General features: G+C 41.0%; 1 protein-coding gene across 22 annotated transcripts in view; it reads left to right on the top strand.

Moving 5' to 3' along the window:
* The first annotated feature begins 17204 nt into the window (after positions 1-17204).
* Positions 17205-18531, top strand: part of TRIM9 (tripartite motif containing 9) — a 111133-nt gene continuing 109806 nt past the window's right edge. For all 22 annotated transcript variants that reach the window (XM_047079829.1, XM_047079837.1, XM_047079831.1 and 19 more), the window contains exon 1: positions 17205-18026. In XM_047079829.1, coding sequence (XP_046935785.1) covers positions 17205-18026 — 822 coding nt within the window. The remainder of the gene's footprint in view (positions 18027-18531) is intronic.

Genomic DNA, 18531 nt, shown 5'->3' on the forward strand with positions numbered 1-18531 from the left:
GTCACTTGCAAATCTCATCCTGAATCTAAAAGTAGAATGAAGTTTTTTAATTCACGGTATCCCTAGCATATAGCACAGCTCTTGGCAAACGTATTATTGGATTGAAGTTTCATAAAATTCTATGGTATTAGCAGTATAGGAGTTTTATCTGTATTGACTAAAGGGAATAAACCCTTGATTGACTTATTTCTTTTTTTTTTATTTTTTTTCAACGTTTTTAATTTATTTTTGGGACAAAGAGAGACAGAGCATGAACGGGGGAGGGGCAGAGAGAGAGGGAGACACAGAATCGGAAACAGGCTCCAGGCTCCGAGCCATCAGCCCAGAGCCTGACGCGGGGCTCGAACTCACGGACCGCGAGATCATGACCTGGCTGAAGTCGGACGCTTAACCAACTGCGCCACCCAGGCGCCCCCTGATTGACTTATTTCTAACTTGAGCAGCAAAAGTCTAGCTCAACTAGCCTGCTTTCATTTTTGTTAAACTAAATTGGTTGATCCTGTCATTGAAAACAAGTGCCCACAGGCACAGAGGAGAAAATCACTGATTCACCCCACTGTCATTCTGAGCCTTGTCTCCTTTTCTCTCAATGTAGGTGCTGACTGGGCCAGCAAAAAGCATCAAAGCCAATAAATGTTTTGTTTTCCCAATCCATGTAAAGACACATTTTCATCATGTTCTTGGACCTACTGAAATTAAGCCACATATTCTTTTTTTTCTAATGTTTATCTTTGAAAGAGAGAAAGAGAGAGAGAAAGCACAAGCGGGGGAGGGCAGAGAGAGAGGGAGACACAGAATCTGAAGCAGGCTTCAGGCTCTGAGCTGTCAGCACAGAGCCTGATGTAGCACTTGAATTCACAAACCATGAGATCATGACCTGAGCTGAAGTCAGCCACTTAACCAATTGAGCAACACAGGTGCCCCAAGCCACATAGTCTTAAAAACCACCTGTACAGTCATAAAAATAAAAAGGGAATTAATCAATGAAAGATATAGTTAGGTGCACCTTGATCTGAGAATGTAAAGAATATCATGTTTTTAGAAACCTGGTGCGTGAAAGGTACTGTTAGACACTTCCCTTAGCATTTTCTTATGCAATTTCTCAGTACAACTCTTTAAGTTAGGTATTACATTCCCCACTTTATTAATGAGGAAATTGAGGTTGATTGTTAATTCACTCAACAAGTATTTATGAAGCACTCATATTCCAGGTGCTGTTCTAGATGCTGGATATACATAGCAGTGAGCAGAAAAAGGTCCTCATGGAATTTATGCCCATGTCCTTGCAGCTTAGTAAGTGGATTTACATCCAGATCTGTCTTATCCCGATTTTCATGCTTTTTCACTACACATGGCAACTGGAATGGAGGAACTCAAAGAGAGAAGACTGTGCTATTTGAGTAATCTGAATAAATGTTATGTGGTGCTGCCTTTGTTCTATAATAAAAGAGTGTACCCAAAAAGTAAACTTCAATTCTTGGTTCTAAATTGTTTACGTTTTAAACAATAAGAATATATTATTTTTTCACTAAAAAATATATTGTTAAATTCCCCTTCTCCTGTCTAGACTCTAGAAAAAGATCAGATTTTCACTAGAAGGAATTATTCTGAGTTTTTCAGAGGATGCTAAGACTCATTGACATGTTTTGCCCTTTTGGAAAAAGTCCAATGGACTCTTCCATCCATATGTTCTTGTGTTCCATACAGTAAAATAATAACTCAGGATTGATTCTCCTTTACTATAAATTATATCTTCAAAAACCCCAAGCTCCAACTTCTCTGCTTACTATGTACCCTACTATATGTTCTTCCTTACCCTAGCTCTTTCTTTTGAAATCCCACCTGTGGAGGCTTCATAACCTCACCCACACATGCTACCCTCCTCCTCTGACCCTTATGACATTCTGGAACCCTTCTCTGGCATCTGTGGTCTTCTATAATCATGAGTGACTTTTGTCTTATTCTCTAACAAAACATTAACTCAGAGAGGTCAGGGATGCCCTTCTCAAGTCTCTCATAATCAACAGATGAGCAGTAAATGCTTTTAATTGGTTGTATTATTCTTTATAATTAAGCCCATAATTATCTCTACTCAGATTTTTTAACTGCCATTTTAGAGAAACAGATATTTTCAAAGCCACAAAGAAACATGCCACTCAAATAAAAACCCCACGTTACAGTTAACTTGAATCTGTAAGAATACGGAAGAGGATTTTCATTCAATCTATAAATAATGATTTGTCATTAATACTGCACAAGGAATTATTCCAGGAGAATTGGAGGTTGCACTGAAGAACCAAATGTACATGCAAATTTGTGAAGTGTTATAAAATAATTTAATAGTTAATCAATTATGAGGTGATTATAAGGAATTCAAAGAGATTTGAATCATGGATTTAGGGCAAGGAAAATGATCTTGCTCGTTCAGGCTCTTGTCAGGAATAGTTCAGTAAAATTGAAAAACCTAGGGCTCAAAAACCAGAAATAAATGAAACTATTCAAAAATCTGCATAAAGACAGTCTAATATAGTATCCATTAGTAGCATCAAGAAAGAGAAATATGGAGCAATACATATTAACCAGTTCATAAAAATTGGTATCTCATTTTTCTATGTAACTACTCCATAAATGTCACTGAAGCTGAGAAAACATTGCATAGTAGAATGCTACTTCCAAAAATTATGACAAAATGTCGCCTTACAGGTTGGTTTGGCTACACGTACATATGACCTGAGTTCTACTCCAAGGATATCTGCATGACCCTGGGCACCCTATTTAACCTTCCAGAGACTCTGCTTTTTAAAGAGAAAGTCACTTACTCTGCAGGGTCATGAGAACCAAATGACATCAAATATATGAAGGTGATAGTGAAAAATTAGGAACCATACCAAAGATATTATGTTTCTTATCTGCTTAAATATTAAACTAATGTGTTTATTACATTAAACTTTTACTTAAAGATATAGTTATTTTCTGCTTGAGAAATTGACTAAAAATCATATCAAAGAACAGGAATTAATAATAAATGGCTAATAGTACTATAGCCATATTGGAGCAGTTACCCTCTCTGAAATGAGTTTGGGCTCTAATTTATCCCATTTAGATGTTATCATGTAGCAAGTGGTTTTACCTTTCACTTATCACATGAATTTGTACAGGATGTTTTAAGTACTAAGTGGGTCCTAGAGTCTATCCTGATTCTCATTGGGCTGGGAGAATATGATCTGTAAGTCTTTTCCTTGGAGACTACATAGCAGATTTCTCTCCTTCTCCTCATCTTCCTCCTCCTCCTTCTTCTCCTCCTCCTTCTTTGCCTTCTCCTCTTCCTCCTATTTTTTCTTCATTCCCTTCTCTTTTTCTTCCTCTTTTGCAGAAATATAGTGTGGCTATTAAAACCAAAGTTTTGTAGAGCTTCAAAGGATCCAAGGAACCATCTAGGCATTCCTAAGACTTAGAAATTTAGGGCCCACAGGGTACAGGATCTGCACAGGACCTGTTCAAGATCATATAGCTCACACAGTCTTTAGAAATCTAACTTGAGAACCAGAACCTATGATTCCCATCTTCAAGGAACGATCAAGTTGAAAGAATCAGTCCATTCAAATCTTCATATTCAAGTCCAGGATCTTTACAAATTCTCTTACCTTGCCAATATTAAAAAATATATGAATGATAACTTTATTGTTTCTTTTCTACTAGCTCAATGCAGGAAAAAAAGAATTGTACTGGACATCAGAAGTCCTGGCTTAAAATCCTGGCTCTGATCATTACTTTGTAAGCTTGGAGAAGTCACTAGACTTCTTTAAGTCCCAGTTTCTGTACCTTTAAAACTAACACTCCTGCCAGGATTATTTTGCAGTTTTAACAAAGAAGATGGTAAATGTGGATGTATATAACCTATAGGTTATATAGTCCTGAATGAACACAGGCACTTTTGTTATATATTCTGTGATCTCCTGAATGATTTTTAAAGATTAAAAGAGAAAATTATATTATATGGGATGGAAACACAAATAAATTCTGTTTAAATATAGAAGATAAGAATAATGTCAGAAAGAGAACAGGAAGCTCCAGCCCTCATTGCCATACAGAGACACTGACTTAACAACAATAGATGGAATAAAATGCCTTTAGGAGAACTCCAGAAACTACTTAAGAAACCTGATACCCCAGGTGAATGCAAAGCCAAGAACAGCTGGGTTAAAATGGGTAAAGAAAACCACTGCATTCGATCTGCAGTTTGCCCCTCACCTCAGCTGATACAGTTTAGGGAAGAAAAAGCCCAACGCAGGGCTTCTCTCTTAGAATAGAGAGAGAAGAGTGGAATATGCCTCTGATGTTCCAGTTGCCCAAGACACTGTTTTTTGTCTCACCTGGTTTGGAAAGACAATGGAACCAGCTTACTTTGTTTGGATGCTGGGAGTTGAGGGCATGCATTGGGATTGGGGGACAGGAGGCAGGGCAATGACACAGAGAACAAAAGAGTTCTGGGGCTTGCTGCAGCACCGTAGAGACTGCAGTACCACCAACAGACACCAGAAGGAGCAAGAGATTACAAGCTCCTAACAAACCAGCAAACCTTTCTGATTGGAAAATTACATGCACAACAGGAAAGACACATCCCCAGAAAAAGTTTCAGAAGTCCCCAGAATCTCTGCCCAGTCTAACTGGCGAAGGTCTTCCTCTGTACAGAACTTCCCTTAAAGACTAGAAGAGGTGGCTGTTTTTTTCAAATATGTAACTTTCAACAACAACAACACAAATTCACCAGGCATGCAAAGAAAACAGGGAAACATGGCCCAATCAGAGGGACAACAATAACAAAAAGCTCCACAAACTGACCATAAAGAAACGTGTGAATTACCTGACAAAGAATTCAAAATAGATGTCTTAAAGAAGTTCAATGTGCTTAGAACACAGACAACTAAATGAAACAAAAAACAAAAAAAGGATACATGAACACAATGCGAATATAAACAAAGAGATAGGAACTAAAAAGAACCAAGGGAAAATTTGGCAGCTGAAATTAGGTGGTATAAAAGGCAGAATGGGCAGAACGTCACTACAAGTAGAGGAATAAATGACAATTTCATGAGATGAAGCTGCCGTTCATGGCCTGCTTATGCACACAAAATGGTTATCTGGGTTCGGATTCCTCTGAGAAGCATACCCAGAGACATGAATTTAAGTGTAAGTTTTCTTTGGGGGATGATCCCAAGGAATACTATTAAGGAAGTGCATAAAGAAAGACAAGATATTATCAGGCCACGTTGGGCATCTTGAGCTTACGGGGACTCTGGAAGACAATGTGGAACATGCTGCAAAATTATCTAGACCAAGAGATGTTAGGGACCTGTGTATTTATCCGCCAAAACCTTCACCTACCCAGCATCATTTATTGGGGCTGCTTCCAGAGGTATTGACTCTCTAGCCCTGTTGGCTGTGTCTTCATTGAGCACACGCCCTCAGCTAGAAAAATCCTTTAAAAACTCAGATTGTTGCACGAAGCAGCCTTCAGCACGAAGAGGTGCATGCTAAGAGCACCAACAGCATCTGCCACAAGAGCTGAATATGTAAGTAATTAAAATGTGACTAACTGAATAATTTGATTTTGGTCTTTTGAATGCCAGGAAAAAAGGCACCCGTAAGCTCACCAAGGAAAGTTAAATAGATTGTAAAAACACCAATAGGCTTGTGAGCATGCAAGGTAATAAAGAAACCAAAGTAATGCTAGGCCTAATGGGAACGGTAATGACATAAGCTATTAAGAAGAAACATAGCTGCTTTGTTTCTGTCGAGTACCATACTCGTGACTGGTCTCGGCCTGTGTCTTCTCCTCATCTCCCTTTACTATACTATATTAGTCAGGATAGGCTATGCTATGTTACAGTAACACATCGCCCTCCCGTCTCTGGCTTAACATGACAAAAGTTAGTTTCTCCTAAGTTGTTCTCCAAGCAGTGAAACAACAGTTCTGATAGCTGTTTTCCCATGTGGTGATTCAGTAATCAGGGCAGCCTTGATCTTCTGGTTCAACAAAATCTCAACACATTTTCCATAACGTGCAGGAACTTTTTACTGACCCTGTCTGGAAATAAAACATACCACTTCTGGACACATTTCTTTGGCCAGAACTGGTCACAAAGTCTTCCCTAACAACAAAGGGGTGGGATGAATAGTTTCCCATATGCCCAGGAAGGATGGGCTCCCTAAATATTGCGAGACAGTCTACCACACCATCATGTTTTTTGAAACTTTAGCTTCTGTATAATCATATTGGCTAATTTGGCCTCTACTACACTTCTCACCCTTTATACTTAGGCAGCCCCCCCCCCAACTAATGGACTCAGTCTTTCCATTTTCAAATTCCTATACTCAGTGTCTTCTAGCATGACCAAAAGTGGTAATGGCTAAATTGAAAATAAATTATCGTATGAATGACTTCTGACTTTGAGACTTACACATTTAGAGGCACTATTTACTGAACACCTAAAGAAAAAGGATTCTCCCAGCAAATTTATTTTTCTAGCAAACTATCGTCTTCTTAAAGGCAAAGAAAAATTTTGAAAACTTACAGAATGTAGGGAAATTCACCAGGAAGAAAACTCCTGAGAACATGATAAAAAACAACAGCATTGGAACCGTATTGAAAGTTCTAAGGAGGAAGTAGCTGTGATTTCTAATAGAGACAAAGTAAGTGGTATAAAGTCGGATTAACACCATAATAGCATATGGAAAATAGAATTCCAAAATACAAGATCAGGAATATAAGAGGTGCTTCCAAATTCTAATATGTGACAATGTAGATTAGCTAGGAGAAAGGGGATCCCAAGGAGAAATGCTCACACTCCTTTGGAAATTAGTTCAGAATTCTTCTGAAAATTATTTATTAGATATTTTCCAAATTATAACACATTTGTAACATACGCTTGTTACAAACATTGAAATAACCTAGTACAAAAGTGTATAAAGACTAAGCCAATCATTTCTCTTTTTGCTCCTTTCTCAGCCCAAACTCAGAAGCAGTGCTGATAATATGGTATTCTGACCCTTTCTTCTTGTTCATACATATACATTCAAGTGAATATATTTATACCCAGTGGTGTGTGGGTTGGTTTTTTTTTTTTTTTAATGTTTATCTTTTTTTGAGAGGGGGGGTAGGGGCAGAGAGAGGGAGACTAAGGATCCGACATGGGCTCTGTACTGAGAGCAGAGAGCCCAATGTGGGGCTGGAATCCACAAACTGTGAGATTATGACCTGAGTTGAAGTCAGACGCTTACCTGACTGAGCCACCCAGGCACCCAGAACTGGTTGGTTTTTAACAAAAGGGAATCATAATGTACACATTAGCCTGCAATTTGCTTTTTCATTTGACAGGATATTAGGATAACCATATATGTCACTATCTATACATCTAGGTAATTTTTCTTTAAAAATGTATGTGTGTGGTGCTGGCTTCGGCAGCACACTAAAATTGGAACAATAAAAATGTATGTGTGTGTATAAAGTACATAAGACATTCATAAACTTTACATAAGTGGGATAGCCTATGTGCTGGGGAAATAGAATTGATACGTTTTTAATGACTTCCATACTCTCCCTCCATCTCTACCTACAGACCATCCCCTGACCTCCTTAGGTAACCATGGTTTACAATTGATGTACATGCTTTAATAAGCTTCCATGTGATTATATAATCATATGCAAACATATTTACATAGGTATTTTAAGCAGGCGTCCTTGTCAACCTCCCAAAAACAAAATCATCTTGTGTACACTCTGTGTACCTTCCTTTTCTGAAGCCACAAGATTGATGGAAATCCATGTAAATCAAATGCTAACCAATTCATGTCTTCATATTCCATGGTGTGGATGCAATATAATTTATTCAACATTACACTATCAGTGAAAGTTATTGCTCCCCACCCCCCACTTTAGGGACAATCTGAACATCTTGTAAGTGAGTCTAAGCTTGTTCCATTGACTGCCCAACAGGCCAGTAGGTTGAGAAACAAGATGTTGGGGTGTGAAAAGCAACTTTATTTAGAAATCCAGCAAATCAAAGAGATTGTGCACTATTGGCCTAAAGTACCACCTTAACTAGGCATGAAATTCAAGCCTCTTAGGTTAGGAAGAGGAGGAAGTGGCAGGTGACTAGCATCAAAAGTAGTTGACATCCATAGGTGCCTGCAAGGGTCCAAGGCAAGTCATATAACTTCTTTGTCCTTAGTCAATTGATCTTTGCATACAGGAATCTGGTCATGTCCTTACTGTAAACCTTAAATGCAGTGTTGTTATTTTTGTACATGCTTCTGCATCTTCTTGGGGAGATGGATTTCAGGTAAAGAACAGCCTTTGCAGATCATAGCTGTAAGCAAAATTCCTTTGATGGTTAACATATGTATGTACAAGACTAAACAGAAGTGTCTAACCTATAGGTCACAGCAGCAAAGGAGACAGAAGCAACTGTGGAGTCAGGCATACTAAGTTTTTCCCATTACAATCTTTCTATGCATTCTATAATATTCTTACATGTCAATCCTTTTTATAACATAGCTTCCTAGAAATGAAATTGGTGAGTGGAACTTCTCAACTTTTTTAGATGGTTATTTTGACTTTAATACATGTTTCCATACAGCTTCCATAGAATGTTTACCTACAATTAATTGACCATAGGTATGTGATTCTATTTCTAGATTCTTTCTGTTTCAGAGATCTATGTCTGTTCTTAAGTCACAGACACAACATGTTGATTAAGCATAGCTTTACAGTAAATCTTAAAATAAGTTAGTATCAGTCTTTCAAGTAGGATATTTTTCAAAACACTTTTGGGTATTCTGGCTTCTTTGCATCTTCAAGTAGATTTTAAAATCAGTTTGTCAATTTCTACCCCTCATTCCCAAAAGTCCTCTGAAAATTTTAATTGGAATTGCATTGAATCTATAGATCAATTTGGGAGAAATTGCTTCTTACACAATATTGTGACTACCAATCTATGAACATAGCAATCTCACCATTTGTTGAAGTTGCCTTGAATTTTTCTCCGGAATGTTTGTAGTTGTCAATGTATAGATATTCCACATATTTTGTTAATCCAATTTCATGTTTTTTGATGCTGTTGTAAATGCTACAGTTTTTAATATCAATTGCTAGTCGTGCATTGCTAGTATGATTGATCTTTGTGTATCTTGTCTATCCAGTGAGTTCTCTTCATTCTGACTGAAGGGAATATAAATGATTCCTGGTCCTGTGTGTGCTCTGAAAATTGTTTGTATTACAATTCCAGTAATTGCTCTTTCCTCAGAAGTTGTTTCACGCAGCCTACTGGTGGAGGTTCACCCTATATGTGCACACACTGTATTCAGTCAGAGACCCAAGCAAATCTCTATGCTGAAACTCTTTGTCTCACTCATACCTCTCTGCAGATTGTACCTTCCTTGACCTTCCCCAAATCTAGTCTGTCTGTCTCCTCAACTCAGAGAGATTGGTGGGATTTGTTTGGGTTCCTCCTCCCTGTTCCACAGTCTAGAAATTACCATCTGTTAGAAAGCCTGGCTGACGGTAGGACTCCCCTCTTTGCCTTCTCTCAGGAATCACAGTGCTACACTGCCTATTATCCAATGTCTGACAATAGTCGTTTCCTATAATTAATCCTGCCTTTTAGTATTGATGGAAGGAGGATTATTCCCATATGGCCCAAAGAGAGAACTGTCCCCCTTTAATTTTTCATGTAATAAATGGTGTTGATAGTTTTACTGACATTAGATTCCTGGGAAAATCCCTACTTGGTCATAGTTTATTAATCTTTTGAAACAATGTTAAAATCTATTTGGTAATGTACTATTTAGCACTTTCACATCTATTACTTAGGTGATATTAGCCTATAGTATTTTTTTATTTATTGCATTTTCTGTTAACTGTATTATTAAATTTTATTATTAAAGTTATGATGGCTTTATAAAGCAGATCAGGGACCATTCTGTTTTTTTCTTTACTTTATATTATCTTGATAACATTGAAATTACTTGTTTTTAAAAAGTTAACTAGAACTCATCTGTGCAACCATCCTATCCTTTTTAATGATAAATCTGAAATTACCTTTCAAATCTCTTTTCTGGAAATTGGTCTATGCAAGCTTTCCACTTTGAGAACATATTAACATCTTTTTTGAAGGTTCTTTTCTTTTGCTTTTTGCAATGTCATTCCATTCAAAACCAATAGAAACATAATAGTGTTAGCATGCTTACAATAGAATATTCAAACAGAAAATCTGTATACATTATCCTTTACAGCAACTTTACATGGTAGATTAACTGATTGTTTAAAAATGTTCTTTTTAAACTCCTCTGCTATCTTCATTCTTGGAATATTATGGTAGAAGTCCTATCTAGTACTATTTACAGGTATAAAATTAAGACTGTGTAACTTACATAGAATCCATTAATTTAAGAGCTCAATTTAATATCTTTGACTCTTCAGTACGAGGAATATATGAGGAAGAAAAATCTATCTTGACATATTGACAAAAAGCCAAAAGTTCAATTTGCATAAAAATATTAAAGCTATCCAGGGGCGCCTGGGTGGCTCAGTCAGTTAAGCTTCCGACTTCAGCTCAGGTCATGATCTCCCGGTTTGTGAGTTTGAGGCCCGCATCGGGCTCTGTGCTGACAGCTCAGAGCCCGGAGCCTGCTTCAGATTCTGTGTCTCTCCCTCTCTCCGCCCCTCCCATGCTCATGCTCTGTTTCTCTGTCTCTCAATAATAAATAAACGTTAAAAAAAATATATTAAAGGTATCCAATTCTGAGAATACCTACTCAGCTACCACAAAAGAAAGCTGATGCTACATTGATGCTGGATTTGAAGGACTAATTAAGTCAAAATATTTTTGACAGAAAAAGCATTCATTTCTTTTAGGTTTTATTTTATTTTTTAAATGTTTGTTTATTCATTTTGAGAGAGAAAGTGAGAGAGAGTGCACGCTTGTGCCTGAGTGGGGGGGGGGCAGGGGGGAGGGGGTGGGAGAGAGAGAGAATCCCAGGCCGGCTCTGCCCAACTCAGGGCTCAGTCTCACAGTTCATGAGATCATGACTTGAGCCAAAATCAAGAGTCAGCTGCTTAACCAACTGAGCCACCCAGGTGCCCCCATTTCCTTTAGGTTTTAAATTTTGTTGTCATAGAGTTTCACATAGTATTTTCCCAGTGTTTGTTAATTGTGAGTTCTATCGTACTTTCCATTATATCAATAATTATATTTCCTTTGGCATGCCTCATAATGCCCATTTTATTTACTGTTGTGCGAAAAATAAAAGATGCTAAGTAACCCCTCCAACCAAAATATTCTGTTCCTACCTTTCCCATTTCTTCTCTTTCTCAAGTAATACCAGGGCCTCAGGGTACTTTTCCTTCCCCACTAGCTCCTTACTCTTACCATCTTAGGAGTCATTTGTTACTTAGTTTAAAATCTTTTCTGAAGTATTTTTCTCAGATGGAATATGTGAGTGCTACACTCTGTAAATTCTTGCAAATATTCTTTAACCTGACAATCAAGTGATCTCTCGGGTGGCTATGAAATACTTAGGATGGTTTTTGTTTGTTTGTTTGTTTGTTTTTGTTTGTTTTTTGCTTTTAGTAGGCTGTGGGCTTTATTTCACTTGTATGTATGTATGTATTTAAATTTATGTTCAAGTTAGTTAACATACAGTGTAGTCTTGGCTCCAGTGATTCATCTGTTACGTATGACACCCAGTGCTCACCTCAAAAAGTGCCCTCCTTAATGCCCATTGCCCATTTAACCCACCCTGGAAACCCTCCTCCAGCAACCCTGTTTGTTCTCTGTATTTAAGAGTCTCATATCATTTGCCTCCCTCTCTGTTTTTATCTTATTTTCCCTTCCCTTCCCCTATGTTCATCTGTTGAGTTTCTCAAATTCCATATATGATTGAGATCATATGATATCTGTCTTTCTCTGAATGACTTATTTCACTTAGCATAATACACTCTAGTTCCATCCATGTTGTAGCAAATGGCAAGATTTCATTCTTTTTCATTGCTGAGTAGTATTCCATTGTGTGTGTGTGTGTGTGTGTGTATACATATATATATATATATATATATATATATATATATATATATATACACCACATCTTCTTTATCCATTCATCCATCAATGAACATTTGGGCTCTTTCCATACTTTGGCTATTGTTGATAACATTGCTATAAACATTGGGGTGCATGTGCCCCCTTCATATCAACACTCCTGTATCCTTTGGATAAATTCCTAGTAACGCAATTGCTGGGTCATAGGCTAGTTATTTTATTTCACGTTCTTGATGTCTTCAAGGCTGTACAGAGAAGTCCAGTGCCAATCTGATTATTTCTTCTTTATAATTAAGTTTTCTCTCTAGGAGCCTGTAAGATGTTCTTTTTCCCTTGGAGTTCAAGAATTATGTCCATATATACCTGGGTAATTTTTCATCAATGTCATCTATAATTCTAATACCCTTTCAATCTGTAATCTCACATATTTTCTTTAATTCAGGACAATTACTTTTTTAATCATGATTTTCTTCCTCCATCTGTGCCTTTTCCTCCTTCTAGGATTCCCATTATTCACACATCGGGCCTCCTGGATTTATCCTCCAACTCTCTTACCTTGATACCAGATTCATTAAACTTCCATCTTCCCAGATTCTCCTGTCTACCCTTTCTACAGTATTAGTAATGTATTACTTATAGTTAGGAATACTACAGAATTTGAATATAGTAGTACTAAATGGGCAAAACACTCTTAATTTACTGTAATATTAGTGTAATTTGAAAGGCAATAGGATATCAATAAGAAATAAATATGGGAGTTATTAAAGGATGGCACAAACATTACAAATATAAAATTAAATGTTAATGGGCTAAATTACCCCATGACTTTCCTCAGAATTTCTTCTGAAATAAAAACATCACTTTTTAAATAGTGCAATTTTTACAAACCACCATCAGCAAGTCCTTAATCACAAAGTAAATACAGAGTATTTTATCTATGTGTCAAAGAATCTTAAAGTGCTAAAGCCTATAATGAGCTCCTTTAATTGATTCCTCCCTTTACAACTAAGGACTGAGGGCTTTAGGAGAGAATGCAGGGAGAAGAGAGAGACTTCTTTCTTCTCTGAGTGCTCATTCTTTAGAATCAAAGAGATTATTGTGTCAAAAATCAAGCACTTTAGTCAAAAATTAAGTAGGAAAGCACTAAATTTTTCATTGGAAAGCATTTGTTTTTGAAAAAAAAAATGAAAAGCTGCTAGTACATTTTAAATGTGCTCAACCCATTACTAAAAAACATCATTTGGGTGAATAGTTTAGTAAGTTTCAGAGTATAATAAGGCACTTTACACAAATGAGAACATCTGCAGTCACCCCAGGAATGATAAAATTACAGAGCTTTCAATCCTCATGCTTCAGGGCATGGGCTGATCACCAGCTGGAAGAGAGAAGATATTCCCTACAGTATTTCTATAATACCATCAATTATATTCAGATTTTTATTTCCTTTTAAACACAGCTCATTGGAGGACTTTAAAGTACATTATGGCCACATGAAGGGAAAATCTTCAAAAGTTTAGAAAATATTTGTAGAGAAATGAATTCAAGAAAAACAATAAACTCACCGAGAAGGTAAACAGAATAGTATAGAAGCTAACAAAGATCATTTTGGGGGTGCCTGGGTGGCTCAGGTCATGATCTCATGGCTCCTGAAATCAAGCCCCACATCAGGCTCCTTTGCTGACAGCACAGAGCCTGCTTGGGATTCTCTCTCTCTCCCTCTCTCTCTGCCTCTCCCTCTTTCTCTGCTCCGTGCCCCTCCCTCTCATTTGTGCTCTCTTTCAAATAAATAAACTTTAAAAAAATATCATTTTGGGTATTTCTTACACACAGAGCTTGACAGAGTGAGAACTCAGCATTTTTTGAATGAATGAACAAGGAAGCAAAATTACATGTGCCTGGATTCAAATCCCAGCCTCATCAATATTTGACCTTGAGTACTTTGTTTATCCTCAGATTATTCATCTTTAAAATGAAGACGATTATGCCCACCTCTTTTTATTATCACAGAGACTGAACTATGTAATCCATGTAAATAAATAAACCCACTTCCTGGAACAAAATGAACACTTAACAAATTACAGTCATTTTAACAGCTCTCCTGGGATTGGTTTAGCTAATTCCTGGCCAAATAGATCTAACAATTAAATCATCTCAATATATTTTGTAATAGCTCAATTCTTTGTGTATTGATTATATTGTAAATCTGTATTTTATTGAGTCTCTGTGAAACCAACAGTGTATTACACTTCAGACATTTCCTAAAATTATCCTTTATTTTTAAAAAATTTTTTTAAGTTTATTTATTTTGACAGAGAGAAAGAGAGCACACACAAGAGAGGGAGGGACAGAGAAGGAGAGACAGAATCCCAAGCAGGTTCCGTGCCATCAGTGCACAGCCCAATGTGGGGTTTCAACTCACAAACCTTGAGATCATGACCTGAGCCAAGATCAAGAGTCTATTGCTTAACTGACTATGCCACCCAGGCACCCCAAATTATCCTTTATTTTTAACTTAGGATACGTTTTCTGCTAATAAGCAGACCTCTTAGATGGTGTCTTTGTCTTTTGGGGGTGCTAAAACAAAATACCACGGACTGGATAGCTTATAAACAATAGAAATGTATTTCTCACATTCTGGAGGCTGGGAATTACAAGATCAAGGTGCCCACAGATTTGGCATCTGGCAAGATGCCATCATAGATGGTGGTCTTCTCATGGTAACCTCATGAGGCTGGAAGAGGGTAAGGGAGACTTCTTGGGCCACTTTTATAAGTGTACTAATCCCATTCATGAAGGTTCTGTTCTCATGACCTAATCGGTTCTCAAAAGCCCCACCTCCTAATACCATCACCTTGCAAGTTAGTATTTCAAGATATGAATTTTGGGGAGATACATTTAATCTATAGCAGATGGTATACTATGATAAGCAAAGTTCAAACTCATAAAAGGAGTAACAGCTGCTCGCCTTGAAATGTCCATAGCCTTGGCCCAAGGCCACTTTGACTTTCAGGCAAATGCATACAAAAGTCATGGAAAGGGTTGTAAATTATGAGTGGTACTGACACTCCTTTCTAACAGTTTCTTAATAATTAACTAGTGTTAGCAAATTCTTCTGGGACCCTTAAATTAGATAAATCCTGCAGATACAGATAATGTTCCAAGCCCACATGAAGAAACTGTATGTCTGTAAACAGGAGTACATATGCCTTTGGATGCTGTGAACTAAGCTAGTTAAAAACCAGATTAAAAATAAATCAGATGGTATTTGTGATTAGTGTAACTTGAAATAACAATGAGAACTCCCCCTCCCCAACAATAATCAAATGCTATTTTCATTGCAACTGAAGGTGTTGGAAAGATAACCTAGTTTATTGGACTGTTTCTCCAAGGGCAGGATTATGGTCCATTTTTCACTGGGCAATAAAGTGCTTTTAAATTATAAACGTAGCTGCATATAATCAAGTTATCTTTTTTTGGAAGATGAAAAATGGAAGATTTCTTAAACCTTGGAATGAGTTTTTGCCATTTACTCAGCAAAAGGCAGCCATGTACTATTTCAAAAAGCGGCTATCTCAGAATGTCACTAAGTCACTTGACTCAAAGATTTTTTTCTTTTTTTGGGGGGGGGGGTTGCTGGGGAGGGTTCCTCCTCCTCCTACATTAATCAAATTAACAGTTCTGTGGGCAAGGGACAGGACCAGATATCTCCATCAATGTTTGGGGACAGGGAGAAGAAGGGGGCTTAATATTTGAGGACTAACACTAAAACTAACCCCCATCCCCTACCCGCACCCCTCCACCAGCACCCCCACGCACTTCATTGGAGGAAACAAGAAGAAACGGAAAGAACCCACCATTCTGAAGCTGTGGTAAAGGCTCAGGCCACGTGACGCTGAATAATGCTGTTTGGATTCAAACACGGAGACTCCGCAGTGACACAGTGATTCATCTGCAGCTAGTTACTAAACTGTGGGCACTGAGAAATAGGCAACCCATACCTGCCTCAAACTGAGCCAAAGGTACTGCTGGGCTCGCGAAAGCACAACCAAGCGCTGAGAGCAGGGTGACAGCACAGCTTTGGAAGGCAGGGAGAGTGAGGAGAGGAGAGAGGCACGTTCGCACCCTAGGGTTCACACCACGGCTTGGGAAGCCTCTGGGCCGAGCCTGAATTTAAAGCGGGAAAGGTAGGGGGCAGAGATTTTAACTAGCATACTGAGCCTTTCAGTCTCACGGCAGCACTAAGAAATTAATATTATTAATCCCGTCTTAAAACCCAGGGACTGAGGGTGAGAGAAGCAAAGACGCGCTTCCCAGGGCTCACGCCAGACGCCTGGGATGGGGTAGAGCCGGGGTCGGGCTGCACCGCGTTCCTGGAGGGGAGAAGAGCCCGGCTGCGGTACCGAAATCCAGGCCTGGGTGAGGCGCCAGCCCAGGCTGCCAGCAGCGGAAAGAGAAGGGGGGGAGGGTGGTCCTCGGTGTCGCGCGGCTCTAGCTGGTGGTAGGTCGGCGCGGACACCAGAGCTGGAAGCCAAACACAAGACAGTTGGCGAGAAGCGCCAGCCCCCTCCGCCAGCCTACTCGCTGCGGGGAGGGGTTTCTCACGCCCCCTGCTCCTGGGTGACTGCACCGGAGGTCGGAAGGAAGCGGGGCGAAGGATGAGTCATCCCGCCTAATTCCTCCTTCCCGGGCCCTCGCCTCCGCACGCCGGCCCCCTCCCGAGATCCTGCAGCCGGGAGCGAAGACTCGCTCATCCAGAGTCCGCTACGGAACCCCCCCTGGCCTGCAGAAGAGAAGAGAAGGACGGGGCGCGTGGCCAATGAGAGCTTCGCTCTCTCGCCGCCGTCCAATGGGCCGCTGTTTACAGGGCAGGGCGGGACTAGGAGGGGGCGTTCTGGGGCTGGCGCGCGGCGTCGCGGTTCTTTGGCTCACAGACAGAGTGGCTTGGAGAGAAAGCGCCTCCCCGGGAGTCGGTGCCCAGGCGACGCGGGAAGGCGCCACCACCACCGCCGCCGCTGGCCAAGGTGCTGGAGACGAGAGGCCGTCGGCCGCTTCACCAGCTCAGGCAACCGTTGCAGCCGCTGCTGCCTCGCTCCCAGCCCGGTCCTCATGGAAGAGATGGAAGAAGAGTTAAAATGCCCTGTGTGCGGCTCCTTCTATCGGGAGCCCATCATCCTGCCCTGCTCTCACAATTTATGTCAAGCGTGCGCCCGCAACATCCTGGTACAGACCCCGGAGTCTGAGTCCCCCCAGAGCCGTCGGGCCTCGGGCTCTGGGGTCTCCGACTATGACTATCTGGACCTGGACAAGATGAGCCTGTACAGCGAAGCAGACAGCGGCTATGGTTCCTACGGGGGTTTCGCCAGTGCCCCCACTACGCCGTGCCAGAAGTCCCCCAACGGCGTCCGCGTGTTCCCGCCGGCTATGCCGCCACCGGCCACCCATCTGTCACCGGCCTTGGCCCCGGTGCCCCGCAACTCCTGTATCACCTGTCCCCAGTGCCACCGCAGCCTCATACTGGATGACCGGGGGCTCCGCGGCTTCCCCAAGAACCGCGTCCTGGAAGGGGTAATTGACCGCTACCAACAGAGCAAAGCCGCAGCCCTCAAGTGCCAGCTCTGCGAGAAGGCGCCTAAGGAGGCCACCGTCATGTGCGAACAGTGCGATGTCTTCTACTGCGATCCGTGCCGCCTGCGCTGCCACCCGCCCCGAGGGCCCCTAGCCAAGCACCGCCTGGTGCCCCCGGCCCAGGGCCGCGTGAGCCGGCGGCTGAGCCCGCGCAAGGTATCCACCTGCACAGATCACGAGCTGGAGAACCACAGCATGTATTGCGTGCAGTGCAAGATGCCTGTGTGCTACCAGTGCTTGGAGGAGGGCAAACACTCCAGCCACGAAGTCAAAGCTCTGGGGGCCATGTGGAAACTGCACAAGGTGAGTCCTTAAAAAAAAAAAGAAAAAAAAAAACCCACCCCTAACTCCCTGCGCCTCGGATCCTCCGGTTTTGCAGCAGACGGTCTCCTCTTTGCGCAAGTGCATCCCAGCGGGGGCGCAATGCAGGTCCTCCTATATTTGCTTCCCCCGTCTGGTGCACTGCAGAAGTGCAGGGGGACCTTAAACCGAGAGCTGGGGAGTCGAATATCCCTAGAGTTGTTGCGGGGATGCCTTAGAGCGGGTCTCCCCGGGGGCGCCGCCTAGCACAGGGCGCCCCCTCTCCGCTGCGGAGACGCAGCTTGTGGCCGCCGCCAGCTTGCTGGAAAGCGCGGCGTAACCCCGCCAGTGCCCGGGGCTGCCAGGAACGCTTCAGGGCAGATGCGGCTGCGGTCCACAGGGACCGGGTGGGGGCGGTGAGGCGGCGCGGAACGCGGAAAGGCTGGAGCTGCGGGATAGGCGAGCGCGGTGATTCGCGGCGGGGGCGGGGAGAACTCCGCGGGCGGAA

Source organism: Lynx rufus, unplaced genomic scaffold (assembly GCF_022079265.1).
Source record: "Lynx rufus isolate CCGP_SWC_20201006 ecotype Redwood Valley unplaced genomic scaffold, mLynRuf1.p SCAF_17, whole genome shotgun sequence".
In the NCBI taxonomy this organism is placed as follows: Eukaryota; Metazoa; Chordata; class Mammalia; order Carnivora; family Felidae; genus Lynx; species Lynx rufus.